Raw genomic sequence first — 18,521 nt, 5'->3', positions numbered from 1 at the left:
TTCTTTCTTTCTTTCTTTCTTTCTTTCTTTCTTTCTTTCTTTCTTTTCTTTCTTTCTTCTTTCTTTCCTTCCTTCCTTCCTTCCTTCCTTCCTTCCTTCCTTACTTCCTTCCTTCAAGATTTTATTTATTTATTAGGGAGAGCACAAGTCAGGAGGCAGAGGGAGAAGCAGACTCCCTGCAGAGCAGGGAGCCCAATGCAGGACTTGATCCCATGACCCTGGGATCATGACCTGAGCCCAAGGCAGATGCTTAACCAACTGAACCACCCAGGTGCCCCTTTTTTCAAAAGGAATTTATAACTAGGGATTTTAAGGTACAGAAAATGCTGCCCTGAATCTTTGTCTTTTTTGTTGTGGTTGTTAATTAAAATTTGAGTCCACACTATAGAGCAGCATTTCTCAACCTTTGTGCTATGGACATTTTAGACCAACTAATTCTATTTGGGGGGGAAGATGGGGGCTATTCTATGCATTGTAGGATATTCAGCAGCATCCTTGGCCTCTACCCAGTAGATATAAATAGCAACCTCCCTATTCCCCACGTTGTGACAATCTAAAATTGTCTTCAGACATTGCAAAATGTCGCCTTGGGGACAAAGTCACCCAGTTTACAAGCACTCTTTTAGGGGAAATGGGTTTTTCACATCTTTCCATCTTGAAAGCAAGTATTAAGAAAGAATGCAAGAGAGCACTGGACTTGGGGAACAGGAATTGGAGTTTCAGCTGGAGATTAGCTGCCATGTGGAAGTAGTGATGGGAGAAGCCACTTCCCCTCCTGCCTCAGGAGCAGCTTTGGGCATGTAGGGCATGTGCCCCAAGAGCCTGAGCTGTGGCTTAAAATGAAATCAACCCTTAGCTCTACTGACAAACTGATGTTTTTCTAAGAACATTGAAATGCCTTTCTGAACATAAATAACTGTTTTTCAAAGAGAAGTAATAAAGGCATAAAATATATTTTGGAGTCTTGTCAAAGGACATTAACTTAAAATCAAACACCCTACGTTCAAATTGTAACTCTGCCTTTTACTAAAAGGCACATCAGTCTGGATCTATAATAAAGAGGTGGTGTCTAGGGACGCCTAGGTGGCTCAGTTGGTTAAGTGTCTGCCTTTGGTTCACGTCATGATCTCAGGGTCCTGGGATCGAGTCCCGCATTGCACTCCCTGCTCAGTGGGGAGCCTGCTTCTCCCTCTGCCTGCCTCTCTCCCTGCTTGTGCTCTCTCTCTTTCGCTTTCTCTCTCTCTGACAAATAAAAAATGAAAAAAAAAAAGAAACGGTATCTAAAGTAACATTTTATAAACTATAAAAGACTATGTAAACAAACTGGTTTTAGTATTAATAGTGAAAAGCCAAGAAGAGTCCCTTTTTTTAAATTCAAAATAGTCTAGAAGCAGATTTTAAGGGTTTATTATAAGTAAGCAGATTTGGTAGCCCTCTCCTTAGTAGCATTATTTGCTACTGTCTTTGCTTCCACCTAGTGGCAGGTGAAAATGAAATTGGTTGGTATCTGCTCTGTTTACGTTTCAAGTCCTGGCTTTTTGTGAAGATAGCACCTGACGCCTCCATATTCAGTGACCAGATGTAGAATAACTTCAAGAAGAGATGTGGAGGGCTTAGATGAGTTTGAAACCACACATTCCTAGGGCCATTCTGTTATTTAATTTTTTCCGGGTATCTATAGCAGCTAAACTGGAGTAGATTCATTCAGATCATAAATTTTCAGACCAAAGTAGCAAAAGGACAAAATGGTAGTGAAGAGGAAGGTATTGGCAAGAGAGCAGTCGGGATGATAAATCATGGGGTCTGAGATGGACGAGGAAGGGCGTGCAACCAGTGCGGTCCCGTACTTTAGAATTCAGGGGTTAGAATGAGATCGATGTACATTCGAATCCAGGTTTTAAGAGCTCTTTATCCGGGGCAGCAATTCTCAACATGGGACTTGCAGGTCTCCTTCAGATTGTTTTCATAATAATACTAAGATATTATTTGCCTATTTTGTCATATTGACATTTGTTCAGATGGCACAAAAGTGATAGTGGATAAAATGTTCCAGTGGCTTCGCATAACTGAAGACAGTGGTACCAAAAAGTACTAGCAATGATTGTATTACTCACCATTGTAGAAGTACCATTTAAAAAGTTCCAGTAATAAAATTCAGAATGCCCTTGATGAAGCAATAAAAACTATTATTTTTATCAAATCTCACCCTCGAATAAATGTCTTTTCAATATTTTATTTGACAAAATGCAAAGTGTGATAAAGCTCTTCTGCTACATGCTAAAGTACGGTGATGGTCGTCTCAGAAAAAAAACACTTGCATGACTGTTGGATTTGCAAACTACATGACATTTTTTAACATGAAATAATGATTGTCAGATAAACTATGATTATTCAGACTTGGGTACTTAAGAGGCAGTCTTCTAGAAATGGACAAAACTGGCTTGTCACTTTAGGGGAAATAATTGCCAGTATTTGTTGCCATTAATAAAGTTCAAGTTTTGAAGTGAAAATCAGAATTTTGGATTATTTTATCTACCACTGAGCTTGAAAGGTTCTCAGTACTTACAGATTTTTTCCTGATAAAAAATCAGTGGTGATATTAGCAATTATGATTTTCATAGCCTATAGTAAAAATATAACATTTGGAAGAACTGCATAATTCAGGAAACAAATATTTCCCAAGTGACCCATATTTAATGTCACAAAATCATGCATGGATAAAATATGAATTCAAAGTACAAGACAGACCTGTGGATTTTTAATGTAAAATCCACATAAAAAGTTTATTGATACTTTAAGACTCCACACTGCAATTAAACTTTAAGAAATGACCACAGGTAAAACTTTGGTGTAATGTCAATGAAAAATATCAATAATTACTTGAAATGCTATTAAAATATCCTTTGTTTCAAGTACTTATCTGTGTAATTACCAGATTCTCTACTTATTCTTCAACGAAAACAACATATTGCAACCAGATTTAATGCAAAAACAGATATGAGAATCTAGCTGTCTTCTATTAAGGCAGGCATCAAAGGATTTGCAAACATGTAAAACAAGGTCATTCTTCTCACTTCATCTTTTGGAACATACAAACTATTTTTCTTTAAAAATATGTTACTTGTAATGTGTTTGATAAGTTATTTTAAATGAATTAATAGATAAATATTTTCTAAATTTCTGTTTTAATTTCTAATATGTTAAATACCAATACAAGTACCCCTCTGTACAAGGCTCCTTGAGATTCTCAGTAATTTTTAAAAATGTAAAGGTTAGCTGAGATCAAAAATTTTGAGAATTACAGGCTTAGGAGGAAGTTATTTAGTCTCTATAAAACTTAGTTCTTTAATCTCTATGATGGAGATGATAATATAAATATTCTAAGGTTATGGTAAAAGTTAACTCTGATCACAATTTAATACTCACCACTAGGACAGGGATTTTAACCTAGACAATACCAATTGTCTAGGAAGTTTTCTAACAAATTATAAGTCCTCAATAAACAGATATTGAACAAGTTAATAAATCACAAAGACACATGTTGATCAATTGGCTGCTTAATTACAATTAGCCAGATAGGGTGATATGTATGCATATTTATAAAACATATATTTATAGAGTTTTAACACATGGGGAGTAATGAACACAATGCCAAGTGCATAGTAAACACTTAATAAATGTAAGCCAAATGAAAGGTGGGAGAAACAGTGGACAAGATTCTGTCTCATTGAGGTAAAATTACAGATCAATGGAAGTCAGGAGATAGAATCAGAGAGCTGAGTTAACTAGGAATTTATAATTAAAATGGAAGGAATAATAGCACTTACTGCATCCTATCATGTGTAATGAAGGAATTGGACTCGAAATTTATGACTCTGAATCACATGATGCTTTTTCTTTTCTCCCAGTTGTTTAAAGGGATATGTCAACAATAGCCTATCCTTCTTTGACCTGAGCGAGCTTGGTATGGGAAAATCTGGTTATTGCAGGTACTTACTTGTAAATTATAGCTATAATTTCTTCTTGCTTTCATCTCCCATCTCCTCTCTCTACACGCTGATGAGCCCATTTCAACTGTCATTTTGGGGTTTTGGCAAATTAAAAACATTTGGGGCCTTTGCACTTTGGTCTCTATTCCTCAAATTCTTTGTTTTGTGGATTTTAGGTACCGAGACTACAGAGGTCCCCCTTGGAGTTCCAAACCCTATGAGTTCACCTTACAATACTGGCATATCCTTGCTGCTCGACTGGCCTTCATTATCGTGTTCGAGGTTAGTAACGGGCTGATAAAATCTTGGTAAATGCTTTTCCGGCTGATACATTAGTTGACTCTTCGATACAGTAGTTCCTCATTGACTTCCAAAAAGGGACTTTTGTTTACAGTAAAAGGTTTGGATATGGTGAAACTGTTACACGACATACAAAAAAGCAAGAGCTGAATAATGTAAGAAGGTAGGTCAGTGGGTATTTATAACAGAAAACTAGGATAAAAAAGCTATTAACAGTTGAACTGAAAACTTAACTTTGAGCCTCCCAGTAACCATATTGAAAGAAAGGATGGTTTTCATCATTTGATGAGAGAATCTATACTTATTCATCAGGGTGGAGAAACTTATTTGCTAATCAACTTAATTACAGTTGACCACATGTGTATTTGTGTAAGGGACAGTGCATAATTGAATAAACTGTGCCTGAGAACACTTTCATAAATGTGCATAGATTTTGATTATCAGAGTCATTAATATTAGACTGTAGTCCTGTGAGGAAATTTTGAAGCAGCTGCAGTATTATGGGCTTCCTTAGCATATAAGAAGCTTGATACAGTGAAGAATTTAGTACTGGGATATACTGAGTATTCTCTAAGGTACCACCAAGTTCTGTGGACAAACTGAATGCATCTGTTTTTTAGGGAGAGAAAAAAAGTAGCCATACAGAAAGACTTTTGGAAAAAGTCTTTTTAAAGGCAGATATACCTCTCCACCTATCTCCAAAACTATCTCAAATTTTGTAGTGAAATGTCCTTCATCCATAAAATGAAATGCTTAGCTCTAAGGTTTAATCCAGGATGAAATTCTATTACCTAATGACTATTTGCCTGTACAAATGTCTCCTGATGAAGTGTGACTTTTCACTTTATTACAGGTAGCATAAGAGGTTAAGGCGTATTTCCAATCCAGAGATTCTGAAAAGTCTTTTTTTGTTGTGTTTTTAATGTATACTTTTTTCTTCTTCATCTTCTTTTGGGACTCAAGTGAATAGCCTTAGTCAAATGTCTCGATTCCCAGCAACCTGTCTTTGTAGATACGTATGATTCCCTTTTTATCTTTTCTTCTTCATTCCTCATTACTAATTCCATTACCCACCTAACTCCCAAGAGCACCCATTCTCTTTTCTTCAGAAGTTTTTCCACATGTTTATTTGAATATACATATATATATAGTATTTTTTATTATTATGTTATGTTTTTTAATTCTATTATGTTATGTTAGTCACCATACAATACATCATTAGTTTTTGATGTGGTGATCCACGATCCATTGTTTGCGTAAGACACCCAGTGCTCCATGCAGTATGTGCCCTCCTTAATACCCATCACGGGGCTAACCACTCCCCCCACCCCTCCCCTCTAAAACCCTGTTTATTTCTCAGAGTCCGTAATCTCTCATGGTTCATCTCTCCCTGTGATTTCCCCCCCTTCATTTATTATGTTATGTTAATCATCATTAGTTTTTGAGGTAGTGTTCCATGATTCATCATTGTTTTAAATGTTCTTTTTTCAAAATTACTTCAATGGTATTATGATGTAATAACTCGTTTTTATCTCTTACCCATTTTACCTTTTTTAGATATAGAGAGAGATCTAGACATGAAGTCTACCCACATTTAAATAATTTCTTCTGTCTACTTAGTATGATAGTTCTTTGAATTTAAATACCATAGTCCCCATGGGTGGCTACTTAGGCCTACAATAATTCTCTCTACCTCTATAATCTCTTATCAGAAATCTTGGACATGTCACCTTCTGAACATATTTAAGGGTTTTTCAGGAGTATTATACTCAGGTGTGGAATTATTTATATGTATACTTGATTTCACATAATACCGACAGGTCCCTCTCCAAAATTCCCTTAGATTTTCACCAGATTTTCATATTGTCTGAATTTGTAGTATTTTGCAGTTGGATAAGAGTAAAGTAATATTTTGTTTTAATTTTTTTTGTTTTAATCTGTTTACTCATGACATTGACTATCACTTTTATTACTAGAAAGCCATTTTGGTTTCCTTTTTTGTGAATTTATAACTTTGATCTATTTTTGGCTGAGTTTCCAGTTTATTTGTTACCAAATTTCAAGATTTTCTTGTGTGTTTACCAGTTATAAATCAGTCTTTACCAGGTATAAACATTCCAGATATCTTTTTCTTGTCCCTAACCTATTAATTTTATCTATTAACAAATAATGTCTAATTTTGATGTCATCAAGCCCATCATTGTTTTCCTATTAAGGTTTTGGCTTTTTTGGTCTATTTCCTTGGGAAATTTTCTTATCTCCAGGTCAAAAGGATATTCTACTATATTTTTTACTATTAACTTTATAGTCTTACCTATCACACATCTTAAAGATATCAGGACTTTTCATAGAGTCTGAGGGAAAGGCTTATTTTTCTTATTCTCTATATAGTGACATGATTTTTTGTACGGCTATTTAGTAGTATGTTATTTATCCACTGGTTTGTAAATCCACCTCTATAATATTCCAAGTCCCTAGCGTAGGCATGTGCCTGGCCTCATTTGTCATTACTTCATTTGTCTACACCTGTTCACTATCACACTATTTAAATGCCATGGCTTTGGAATATATCTTCATATCTGATAAAGCCAGTCACTTCCCACCCCTGCCAAGTCTGCTCTAATTTTTAAAAATTGCCTCGGCTATTTAGAGTTATTAGTCATTCATATGCATTGCAGAAGCCATTTTTCAGATTCCCCCAAATATCATGCAAGGATTATGGTTAGAATTACATTTACAGAAAGCACATGTTGACTTATTTACATAATCTGTACTGATTCATTAATAAACATGGGATTTATCCAAATCGTTCTTATATCCTATAATAGAGTTTTAAATATTCTCTTGCTTGTTCATTCCTTCTTATTTCCAAAAATTTTGTAGATAATTTTATTGCTGTTATAAATACTATCTTAGCCTCCATTATGATTTGATTGATTTTTTGCTGGAATTCTAATTGTCTTTCCAAAATGTGTGTAACTCCTTGTTTAAGTCTTTCATTGGTTCTAATCTTCTGTCTGTTAAATCTGTTAGATTGTCTTTTCAAAGGATAATTCAAGTTGCCAATAACAACAGCTTTGTCTCTGTACTTGCGAGGTTTATGCCTCATTTCTCTTGCTTGCCTTACTGTGTTGTTGGAAATTTCAGCATGGTGTTGAATAGCAGTGGTGTGAGCAATGTTGTCTTGTTTCCAAATTTAATACAAATACTTCAGATTTTTTTTCTTTAGGAATGATACTTGCTGTAGGTTTTTTGTTTAAGATAAATTCTGTCAGTTTAAGAAAATTGTCATCTATAACTAGTTATAAGCTTGCCTTCATAAATGATAAACTTCAGCTTTTTAAAAAAATAGTCTTTTAAAAGTACTGAGTCATCTTTGCATATCAGTCTTTCTATGAGAATCAGTTTATAAGGTCATTTATTACCATTGTATAGGACTCGGTGCATATTCTTCACTAATTTAAATTATAACAAATGTTTTTGATTTTTATTTCTATACTTTTGAGACATATTGCTGGATAGTTCTGTGAATACCAAATATTTGATCAGGAAAGAAACTCCTGATCTACTTTTCTACGGGAAATATGACCTGCTTTACCGAGATATACCATGCAGTGCCGTTTACTGGGACACTCATAGTAAACCCAGTTAAAAGTGCCTTGAATTCTTCCTTTCCACATAGACAATCGTCACAAAGTCCTGTAGGTAAATGGGTTTTTTTCCATGTATCATCCTAACTCTATCAGTCTCAAATTTTCTTTTCTTTTCTGAGCAATTGACAGGTCTAGTCTCCTCCACGGACACAGAGAAAGGATGCATTTTTTATAATAGGAGATGATATTTAAGTGGTGCTTATACTGCACCAAGCCCTTCTCTAGGCACTTCACATATATTTGCTCATTTAATCATCATAACAACCTTTAACAGATACTATTATTGTCACCATGTCAGAGATGAGACACAGAGAACATAGGTGATTTGCATACGGTTACACAGCTAATGAGTGTCAGGGGATGGTTCAGACACAGGTGGTCTCATTCAGCCTCTGAACTTGAGATCATAGGCTTTTACCTTTTGGTTTTTGATCCTGTCTTTTTTATATACAATACTTTTGTCAGTCTATTTTTAAAAATTAATACATTTTTATCATAAAAGAATTATGTAATAGAGACAAAATATTTTACAATATTTGAACTTACTAGAGTAGAAATTCTACAAAATGCATGTGCTGGAGATTGAGTCCAATGCCAATATCCCAGGCAGACCATATTCTATGTGTCTTGTACCTTGTGATTACAATGTATCACACATGAGCTTTCCCTGGATGTGATCTCTCATCTGTGTATAACAATGAATGTCATAATAGGGTTGCATAATATAGAAAGATGTGAACTGAAGATTCATTCAGTGTTTATAAAGTGACATCAACATATGGCACCAAAAAGAGGAAAAAAACTTCTGTTGTCTCCTAATCCTTATGTGATTGAAAGCAACAATGTAGTAGTCCCAATATCATTTCTGAAAATATTAATATTCTAGATAGTACATCCTGAGTTCTGATGCTTGACTGTAAGGCAAATGCAACATTGTTTATGATCTGTTTTATAATTGGCCTTCTAGAATCTTTGAAAAGTGTACTTTCCCCTCTTAAATTTGCAGCACCTTGTTTTTGGGATCAAGTCGTTCATCGCATACCTGATTCCAGATGTACCAAAGAACCTGTATGACCGAATACGACGGGAGAAGTACTTAGTCCAAGAGATGATGTACGAGGCAGAACTAGAACATTTGCAACAACAGCGGAGAAAAAGTGGTCATCCGGTTCACCATGAATGGCCTTAGTTGATTCCTGTTGCCCAGAGGGGCAATGGCATTAGTGGGAATGACAACAACTTTAAATTCTAGGTGGGATCCAGGAGGAAGGCATACCTGGCAAACCATATGTATGATATGTTACTTGGAAATGCAGTGCAGCCATCTCTGGGATTTGGGATGTCCAGGCTTCTAAGGAAGAAATAGATGACTCCTGACCTTTAAAAAAATGGTTAGTTTGACAGTACAGGAAGCCAGGACCTAATTCTCAGTCCCAGCCTCAGGGACTTGTGTGTGTGGAGACCTCCACCCTCCCTCAGCTGCAGTGTAACGGGAAGGGTGATGGTGAGGTTTCTAGCAACAGATTTCCATGTAAACGTTCATAAACCAGGCATGCTCAAAGTCTCATGTGTCTTCAATCACATACTCTGGAACCTTAGGTTGAGTTGAGATACTTGCGGGAAATGACTTAGGAGGAATGACTTAAATCAGTTATTGCCTTTGCTGCCAGAATTCCATGTCCCTTCAGCTTCTAGGTTTGGGGAATTTTTCTTGTTCCTTGCTGAGATTATGGATCTGTGCCACACGGAATTTATGCTGCTTTACATTGACTATGCAGTGGAGTTTTTGGACACCACCTTTAGTAGTCAAGCCAAAAACTAAGATTCTAAAAAGAATACCATTCACTGAAATATATCCTATTGCGTTGGCTACATTCAAACGTGTTGTTTCACCGGCAGAACAAAGTTGCACTGCTTTAAAAAAAAAAAAAAAAAGAAACAACACCTGCATTCCAATGGAGCCACATATTTAAAAAATATGGGCGTTTATTCTCATATCATTTAGAATACCACTCATCCGTATTTTACCGTGGAGGGCTGTTTTATAGTATTTTTAGTTTTTTCCTCCCTGGTTTATTATAACAACTCTCGCAGAATAACAGAATAACTTGAAATGCTGTACATATGTTGGTTTTCCTTGTACCTTTGCACCTTGGTAATATGTAATGCAAGTTACATTTCGTGCAGCGCTGAGACCAGTTACATAGTATGCCATTGTGACTTGTTTATTCAGGAAATCAAAAGCCAAATGCTTTGCAACACTTTAAGCTTTTCTAACAAAGTACACTTTTGTTCATGAGCTAATGAAAACAATGCATGAATATAAATTTATATTATTTGTAAAAAAAAATAACAAACCCACATGTTTTGTTTTATTTTCTTTTCATCGATGTTTCTTTGATAGACTGATCTGGTTGATTTTTGAAAACTCTAAAACCAAGATCAAATCAATTATGAAAGACATCATTTTGCTTTGTTGTGGAGTTGCTATTTCTGCGTCAACTCTATCTGTGTTATTGTTCACAGACGGATGAAGTGGGAATGATGAAGCATTCAAGGAAAGAAAGTCTGGTGGAGGCTTAAGTAATAGGGAGCAGGAGGGGACGAAAGAGGAGAGTTGAAGTAAGGGAACGCGTGGGAGAAATGAAGACACCTTTCCTTGGCAAAACAATCAAAACAAATCTCACTTTTCCTCCCCTGGGAATGGGGTGGCAAATCACATATACTCACACATTCACATATATACATGCATATGTGATTCTTATCTTTGTCTAGTTTGTTTTGTGCTCAATTAAACGAAGCACAGTTACTTCTAGAATGCAAAAAGACCAGATTAAGGACAATAGAAATAAAGATACTTTGTATATATGCGAGCGTGTCTCTAGTAGGAAAATTATAAAGTTTCTCTTACTAGAAAACGACTTTTAGTCATCCTAACGCTTAAAATGATTTTTTTGACTTTTTCTTCTTTTACTCCAGGGAAAAGCTGTGATAGATCATAGTCGTTCTTTGGTTTGCGGTTGTCAAAAACACCCACCTCCCTACTTGCTCTCTGATTCTGACTTAGCCAGGGGTAGGACCTCAGACTCTATGAACTTCCTCCTATGCCCATGCCACATGGCACTCTTTCATTCAGATTCCTCAGAGGTTCTGTTTCTGCCACCTGCACATTCATAGCAACTAATTCCACTAACTACGCAAAGGAGTTTTAAACTCCTTCATTTTTGTAACATCTGCAGCATTTCCTTTTCTTTGTTAGTTAAATGTATACCATGCCTGAGAATAAATACTCTGCATGCCTATTGAAAACGTAAGTGAACCTGACATTTATGTCTTTCCCAAATTAGGGATACAAGACATAGACATTTGTCTTACAGTAGAGCAAAGAATAATGATAGCCATGCCCTTGAGAATTCTTTCTCTTCTTATTTTATATTACCACCATCAGCGTTTAAAATCATATTGATTGCCTAGAGAGAAAAGCATGAAAAGAGAATGGTATTTTTAATAAAAAATTATAATACATTGATTTAGACATTGCCTTCTCTAGTAATTTCTCAGACCAATCGAAAAACAGAGAAACAATGAAAAAGTTATCTGAAAATTTCCTTTTGTGCAACAATGCAGTAGAACCTTCATCGTTGTTGACAGCAAAATATTTTCAGCCCCCTCACAGTATGTGAGTTTTAAATCACTCTGCTTTCGTTGAGAGAAATGTTTTATATCATGGTTTTCATATGAATACAGATTATTTCTCAAAGATTTATATAGCACACACTATTCTCAGGAATTCTGTATTACATGAATGCTGCTTATATATTTTCATATTCTAAATTGTTGTCTTTTCAAGCAAATAACTAATATATATGTGCATGAAGTCTGCCTTGACAAGTTGTTCAGAGCTGAAGCACTTTCCCGGTACAGTGTGTGGAAAATTGCTCTAGGTAGTACCAGGTCGTAGCTGAAATAGTTTGCAGTTGTCTGAGTCTGTGCACGCCCTTTTCAATAAAATGCTTTTGAGTGACTGCATGACGAGATACAACTTCTGAATGATGCACTTTCTTTCAAAATGACTCTTAGCACAATCTATTGTAGAATGGAATGAAAACGAACTTTTTCACTCAATAAATTATGTGATATGATATTTCTTCCTATAATTTGCATGTTCAAGTTGATCCTGCTTGTTTTTTAAATAGAAGTTGGAGTGAGTATGGGGAGAGGGAATTGCTCACTCTAGCTCCAAAGGCAATAATTTCCTAGTCTTGCAAGCTCTTGTTCCACTCTTCAAAAGTTTTGGCTGTTTGTCTTCTGCTAAGCTCATTGTCATCATCAAGGCATTTGCACATGAAACGTATAGATGGAGAATCGTACTGATTCTAATAATGCTTTGTTCTAGAAACAGATGGGAGAGGAAGCTTGATTAGTTCTTAAGAAGGCAATAATGCTTCTATCCTACAGAAGCATTTTCTTTTTTTCACACTTCGGCTGGCTCCACCAATAACTGTCAAAATCTCCTTAGGAGAAGAATTTTAACACTGATAGAGTTCCTGCCGAGGCAGGAGGACATTTAGGGGCACTGTAGCCAACCGCCAACAAGAGGTGACCAAATTGCCCATTTTTTCTCAACTTGGTCAAAACTGAAAATCCAGGTTGCCTGAAGAGTTGCTTAACTAATATGGCTGAATTGATTAGTCTGTCAACTGGGGGCAGGTAGACAGAAGCCCAGGGTGTGGGATGTGTGCTTGTACTTGTGTGTGTGTGTATGTGTGTGTGTGTGTGCATGCACGCACTTATTGTCTGTTAGATATGCCCAACTCAGTCCTACTATGGTCATAAGGTATTTCCATTCCATTTTCCCCCAAATCACAGTATTATAACAGGTTTTAGGGATAGTTGTGGATTTTATCCAGGGAATCAGATAACATCTTATTCTTTCTGCTTTTCTTAGTAACTCAGGAGAGAGAACCTTTCAGGAATGGCCTAAAATACCTAGCTTCTGATAGAAAAGTGTGACTTTTCCTACAGGCATTTCTATTCAAATTGAAATGTGCCGGCAATATGTAGTCCAATGGGAAAATTGATTTGGCTTTAGCTAGAATCATTGATCAGACTAGGTTCCTGCTACCAAGGATTTGTGTAGTTTTAATGGTGATAAGTTACCTTCAGTGGAACATGCCATCTGGGTTCATCTGAAAAACCACAACCACAACCACATTTGATGGTCCTTTCTAGAAAACACAAGTGCTATAGCCCCTGTGTTCTAACCACATCCGCATTAAGGCATCTTTTCCAGGGAAGTAAAATGAAAGCAGACAGGTTGACAGAAAAAAGACATATTTAGGATCAACTCCAGTTTCTTGTATAATCAAAGTCTGCTTTCCGGGAGAAGAAGCCTATCCATCAAACCTCACTGTTCTTTTTTTTTTTTTTTTTTTTTTTTAAGATTTTATATACTTTTTGAGGGAGAGAGAATGAACAGTGGGGAGGGGCAGAGGGAGGGAAAGAAGCAGACTCCCTGCTGAGCAGGGAGCCTGATGCCGGGCTCCATCCCAGGATCCAGAAATCATGACCTGAGTTGAAGGCAGATGCTTAACTGACTGAGCCACCCCAGAGCCCCAAACCTCACTGTTGTATATGATGGTACCAGTGTGTGCCCCAGCACAACTGTCCCTAGATAAAGCCTCTTGTTCCACACCCACCTGGCCCCAAGTGCTAGGCTTGAGTATACCAGACAGTAAGCTGTGTGGATGTTGTGTTGCATCTTTCTCTAAGACGGAAGGGGGTCAAATTTCCAAACATATGCCCAATATTGACTTCCTCAGAATATTTATTTCCATCTTAATTCTATGTGAGGGGAAACAGTTTCTCTGCTGTTTCTCAGAAGGCAAAAATTTCCTAAATTATTAGTTGAAAAGCAAAATTTAATGAGATCTATTTAGATATACCCCACAAAATATAATTGTTACAAGGATGGCTAGCCCCACGTGATTTTCAAACTTCCTCAGATCCTTTGTAATTATTTCGTCAGTGTCCATGCCACTCAACACTACCAGTTGAACACAGTAGGCTACGTGGTTTGTTTTGTTTTGTTTTGTTTTTTGAATGATTATTTTTTTAAGCAATCTCTACATCTGACATGAGGCTAAAACTCACAACCCTGAGATCAAAAGTCACACACTCTACTGACTGAGCCAGCCAAGGGCCCCCACATTAGGCTAAATTTAGTATCTTTCTAACAAGTAATATGAGCAGGTTTTTCCCACTTTTTGTTAAGTGAGAAGAGGGGAATTGAGTGGCCAGAAAAATCTGGTGGCAAAGATACTTGTGGAAGCAATGTTTGGGGGATGGTGGAAGGAACTTAGGGACTTTCCTACCTGAGCAAAAATGTCTGCTTTGCAAATCCTATTTCAGACTCTGCTCTACACACACCCAGCCTTCTTTCTGACTGAAAAACAACTGCAATTTCGTTCATCCTTTAACATTCAGAGAAATGAAGGGTTTTTCCCCCTTGTTATTTTTTTCTTACCTATTTTAAGATTACGAAGCTAAATATGGTAAGCTTAGATTTCAGTGACAACTCCAGCCAAAGAATAAACATCTCAATTTTCAGTGCTGAAGATGAAAAAGCCCTTAAAAATATGCAATTTTATCTTCTTAGGATGTGTGGCTATCGGCTTCCAAGTTCTATTTTTCAACTAGGAATGAGGTAGGGAATCCTATAATTGAAGAGGAAGTTTGGGGAAGAGACAGAGTGGATTTCTCCAACCATTTTTGTTCTCCATAGGAGAAATTATGTTGCAACCGTATATTTAGCCAGATGTACTTAAATGTTGATTTTTTTTTCTTTCTACTGTCTGCAAGTCCTCTGCAAATCAAATTATATGCAGTAGATTATTAATCATTAAAGATTCCTTCCAAACTCTCCTGAGAAGTTTTAAAGCCAATTTAAGGAAGATTTGCTCTGTTGAAATAGATTGAATAAAATTTTAAGGTCAGCATTCTTGAAAATAGTAAACAATAAATGTACATAAACCTTCTTGATGTAGATTCCAAATCAATCCATTACATTGCCTCTACAAATTCTGCTGACCATCTTATGCTGGTACAAATAAGCAAATTGTGGATTGCTCATTTATTTTCTTACGTGGTAATTACATTAGAGCACTGAATCAATATACTACATGAAATTATTTTTATCTTTTTAAATATGTCAAAGTAGATTCTGTAATGGGGAACTGGATGTTCAGAACACCTGTGTACACAATTGCCTTAACATTTTTTAAAAAACAGATGAACGGCTGTTTCTGGAAATTACTGAGGACAAATAGGCCAAGGCCCATAAAAGACATCACCATTATATATTGCTTTTCTTGATTTATAGTAACCTATTGTATTAAGTCATAAAGTCCTCTTCATGGTTACTTCTGAGTGTGTGTGGGTGGGTGTGTATGTGTGTGTGCCCCAAGCCCCTGAGCAGCACAAATATAGGCATTATCCAAAATACGTAGAGGAAGTCATGTTATAGAGTATGTCAAAACTTATTTTGTCATATGTTTCCTTGGTGACTTGGTAGACCTGCCTTAATCTATTAGGCTTATATAAAAGCTTTTAGAGTGGATAATTATTTTGCACCCTGCTCCTAACCTATAGAAAATATTCACATTGATCTTTTAAATACACTTCAATCTGAACTTACTTTTAAAAGAAATAATTAAAATTTTTATATACCTTAATTATAGATCTATGCTCGTTCTACACACATTTTTCTTAAAATTGAATAGTTGTATAACTACAGCATTAAATTTAGTATTTCATGGCTCTATGAAAAAGACATAAGATTTGGAAATAGAAAAAAATCATCTTAAATTTCACACTAATATACAGAAATATTATCAACTAACATTTCCATGATAGAGTAGAATTATTTTTCTAATTCATCATGAGAATATAACGGGAGAGCCACTGATATCCTCACACCCCAAGTAAGGGCCATGTTGATTAAGTAGCCAAATATTTATACGTTTAACCCTGTCTTCTGAAGAGCTGATATTTCAAAAACCAGAAGCGCAGGATTAGAAAAGTGGGTTTATGAGTGTTTATTATTCACATAGGTGTTTGCAAATCAGATTGATATGGTCAGGAGACTGGAATGGAGGAAGAAATAACAGCATTAACTCTTTCCAAGAATTACAAGTGACAATAACCCATTAGATGATTATTAATTACGAGTTACCCTTGATTAAAATTTTGTATCATTTTAATATCATTGATAACATTAATTAAATTTTAGTTTTTTGTAAATAGACCATACTTCCAGGTTATTAATGTTGGATAAAAGAGGTTAACTTTACAGTAAACCCAGCTACCTTGGAATACCGAGATTGCACGCATGAGATTTCTAAATATACAAATGTATGCATAGAGAGCTTAAATTTCTGTAATATTTTAAAACAATTTATTTCTAAGAGAACAAGTAAAAGGAAACTGCTCTATTTTTTTCTATTTACTGATCTGATCTTTGTAATAATGTTTAAGTAAAATTGTAGTACCATAAAGATATTTCAATAATATTCTCTTTGAAATTTTGTTTGCAAGCCCCCTGGTGGTTTATTTCTTTTTTTTTTCTGTCTTTAAAGTGAAATGCTAGAACCCCATAAAATCACAAAAGAATGAAATTTATATTCAAGAAATATTATTTGAATTAAACAAGGGAAAAACCCTCGTCCCTTCTGTTGTTGTCTGGAGAATTACAATCGCTGTTAAGTGTGCACTGAGTCGTGCACAAGGCTTGAGATGCTGTTTACATGTACAAACGTAATACTTAACAAATCATCAATATGAATATGGCATTTTCCAGTAATAAACTTGTCCATCTTTATAACAGTGGCTTTTTTCTTTTTTTTCAAAAATTTCAGACCTTTAGAAACTTTGCTTTCAGGGCGCCTGGGTGGCTCAGTCGTTGAGCGTCTGCCTTCGGCTCAGGTCATGATCCCAGGGTCCCGGGATTGAGCCCCGCATCCGGCTCCTTGCTCTGCGGGAAGCCTGCTCCTCCCCCTTCCTTCCACTCCCCCTGCTTGTGTTCCCTCTCTTGCTGTGTTTCTCTCTGTCAAATAAATAAAAAAAATCTTTAAAAAAAAAAGAAAAAAGAAACATTGCTTTCTGAAAAAAATCATATTTTATTTAAATTCGCCATTAGGAAGACTACCTCTGGAAATTAATGGCATGACTTTTAGTTTATAGCTTATGGTTATCTTGTTCTTGTTAGTTCTTAAACTGCTTCAGTAATTCATATGCTAAGCCAGTATCTTGGAAATTAAAGAGAAACAGTGAACCAATTTAACTGAAAACGAATACTGTAATGAGTATCACTTTCTTCATATACTGCCGCTAGCAAGTATTGAATGTTTCATGGGGGCCAGTCACAGTGCTGAGTTGATAGGATTTCCCTCTATAAATCCTCGCAACAACCCTACTAAGTAGAGACAACTTTTGCTCCTTTTAATTTGTAATAAACCAAACCTTAGAAAGCCTTGCACAAGAATTCCTGAGGTAATTTGTGTCAGAACTTGCATCTGAACCTAAGCTGTCTGCCTCCCATCTGTGCCCTTCCATCAAGAAGCTGTACTTCTTGCTCCGATCAGAAAATAGCAGTTCTCGAAATGAATTCCTCAGAACGAATGAAAGAGACATCTGAGGTCATTCCATTTCATTTTTACCAATCTTTGTGATTGAATTTAGAAGATGGAGACTGGCATTAAGTTTGGCACATTGTAGGCTATCCTAGAACTCATCATCCATACCCGGTTTATTGAGAATCTCCCTGGTCGTTCCGTGGCAAAAACAGCCACAGGTGTAAGCCATTTCCGTGGCTTGGATTGAACTTGGAACTGGACGGATCTTACACTGTCCCGGGAACCTTGACAGAAGTCTGAACCCATGCTCGTAGGGAGGAGTGAGGGCAGGAGAGGTGTCACTGCCAAGGAGTTGAAGTATGGCTGCATTTCACAGTTCTTTTCTGTTTAGCCGCACAACAGATGCAGTTCCTAGACACTGGGGAACGTGGTTTTTCTCTGGTACTCCATTTGCACTCTACTTGAAGCCTTAGATTTTTGCATATTTGTTCAATTAGGAAGAATGAGGAGGGATCCTTATATTGACCTCTGCAAGTGCTCAAAATGTTAACTCCTAATGCCATAGGTTCCATTACATGAGAGAAGACAGGGCCATTTTTATAATAATAATAACAATAATAATAATATCTTCCATTTGTAAGTCATTTGATGCTTTGATATCACTGCAGGTAAGAGAACTAGAGACTAAAAAAAGAAGGAAAAAAAAGGATCCTAAAAAACTTTCTGAGGAAAATGCTGTCCGAGTGAAATATTGGTAGGATAAATTGTGAGTAAAATTTGTGAATAAAATGAAGAACTGTATGGTACATTTTGTTTTCATGCAATTCCAAGTGAAAGTTCAAAATCTTGAAATGTATTCCATACATCTATACCCCAGCAGCCTCTCACCCCAGGCCCCGCATGTCTGGTGTGTCTGGAGGGGCAGCTCCATGCTGGTTCTTAGCAGC

General features: G+C 36.2%; 1 protein-coding gene across 3 annotated transcripts in view; it reads left to right on the top strand.

Moving 5' to 3' along the window:
* The window catches only part of ANO3 (anoctamin 3), a 440,613-nt gene extending 423,751 nt beyond the window's left edge, over window positions 1–16,862 (top strand). For 2 of the 3 annotated variants that reach the window (XM_073904837.1, XM_073904838.1), the window contains 3 exons: window positions 3,909–3,989; window positions 4,166–4,271; window positions 8,949–16,861. In XM_073904837.1, coding sequence (XP_073760938.1) covers window positions 3,909–3,989; window positions 4,166–4,271; window positions 8,949–9,131 — 370 coding nt within the window. In that variant the 3' untranslated portion in view covers window positions 9,132–16,861. Of the gene's footprint in view, window positions 1–3,908; window positions 3,990–4,165; window positions 4,272–8,948 lie in introns of all 3 variants that reach the window. The other variant, XM_025879336.2, reaches the window with a different exon arrangement.
* The last annotated feature ends 1,659 nt before the right edge of the window (window positions 16,863–18,521 follow it).

Source organism: Callorhinus ursinus, unplaced genomic scaffold (assembly GCF_003265705.2).
Source record: "Callorhinus ursinus isolate GAN/ISIS: 27379988/994484 unplaced genomic scaffold, GSC_fseal_2.0 scaffold21, whole genome shotgun sequence".
Lineage (NCBI taxonomy): Eukaryota > Metazoa > Chordata > Mammalia > Carnivora > Otariidae > Callorhinus > Callorhinus ursinus.
This window is presented reverse-complemented; position numbering and strand designations above follow the sequence as displayed.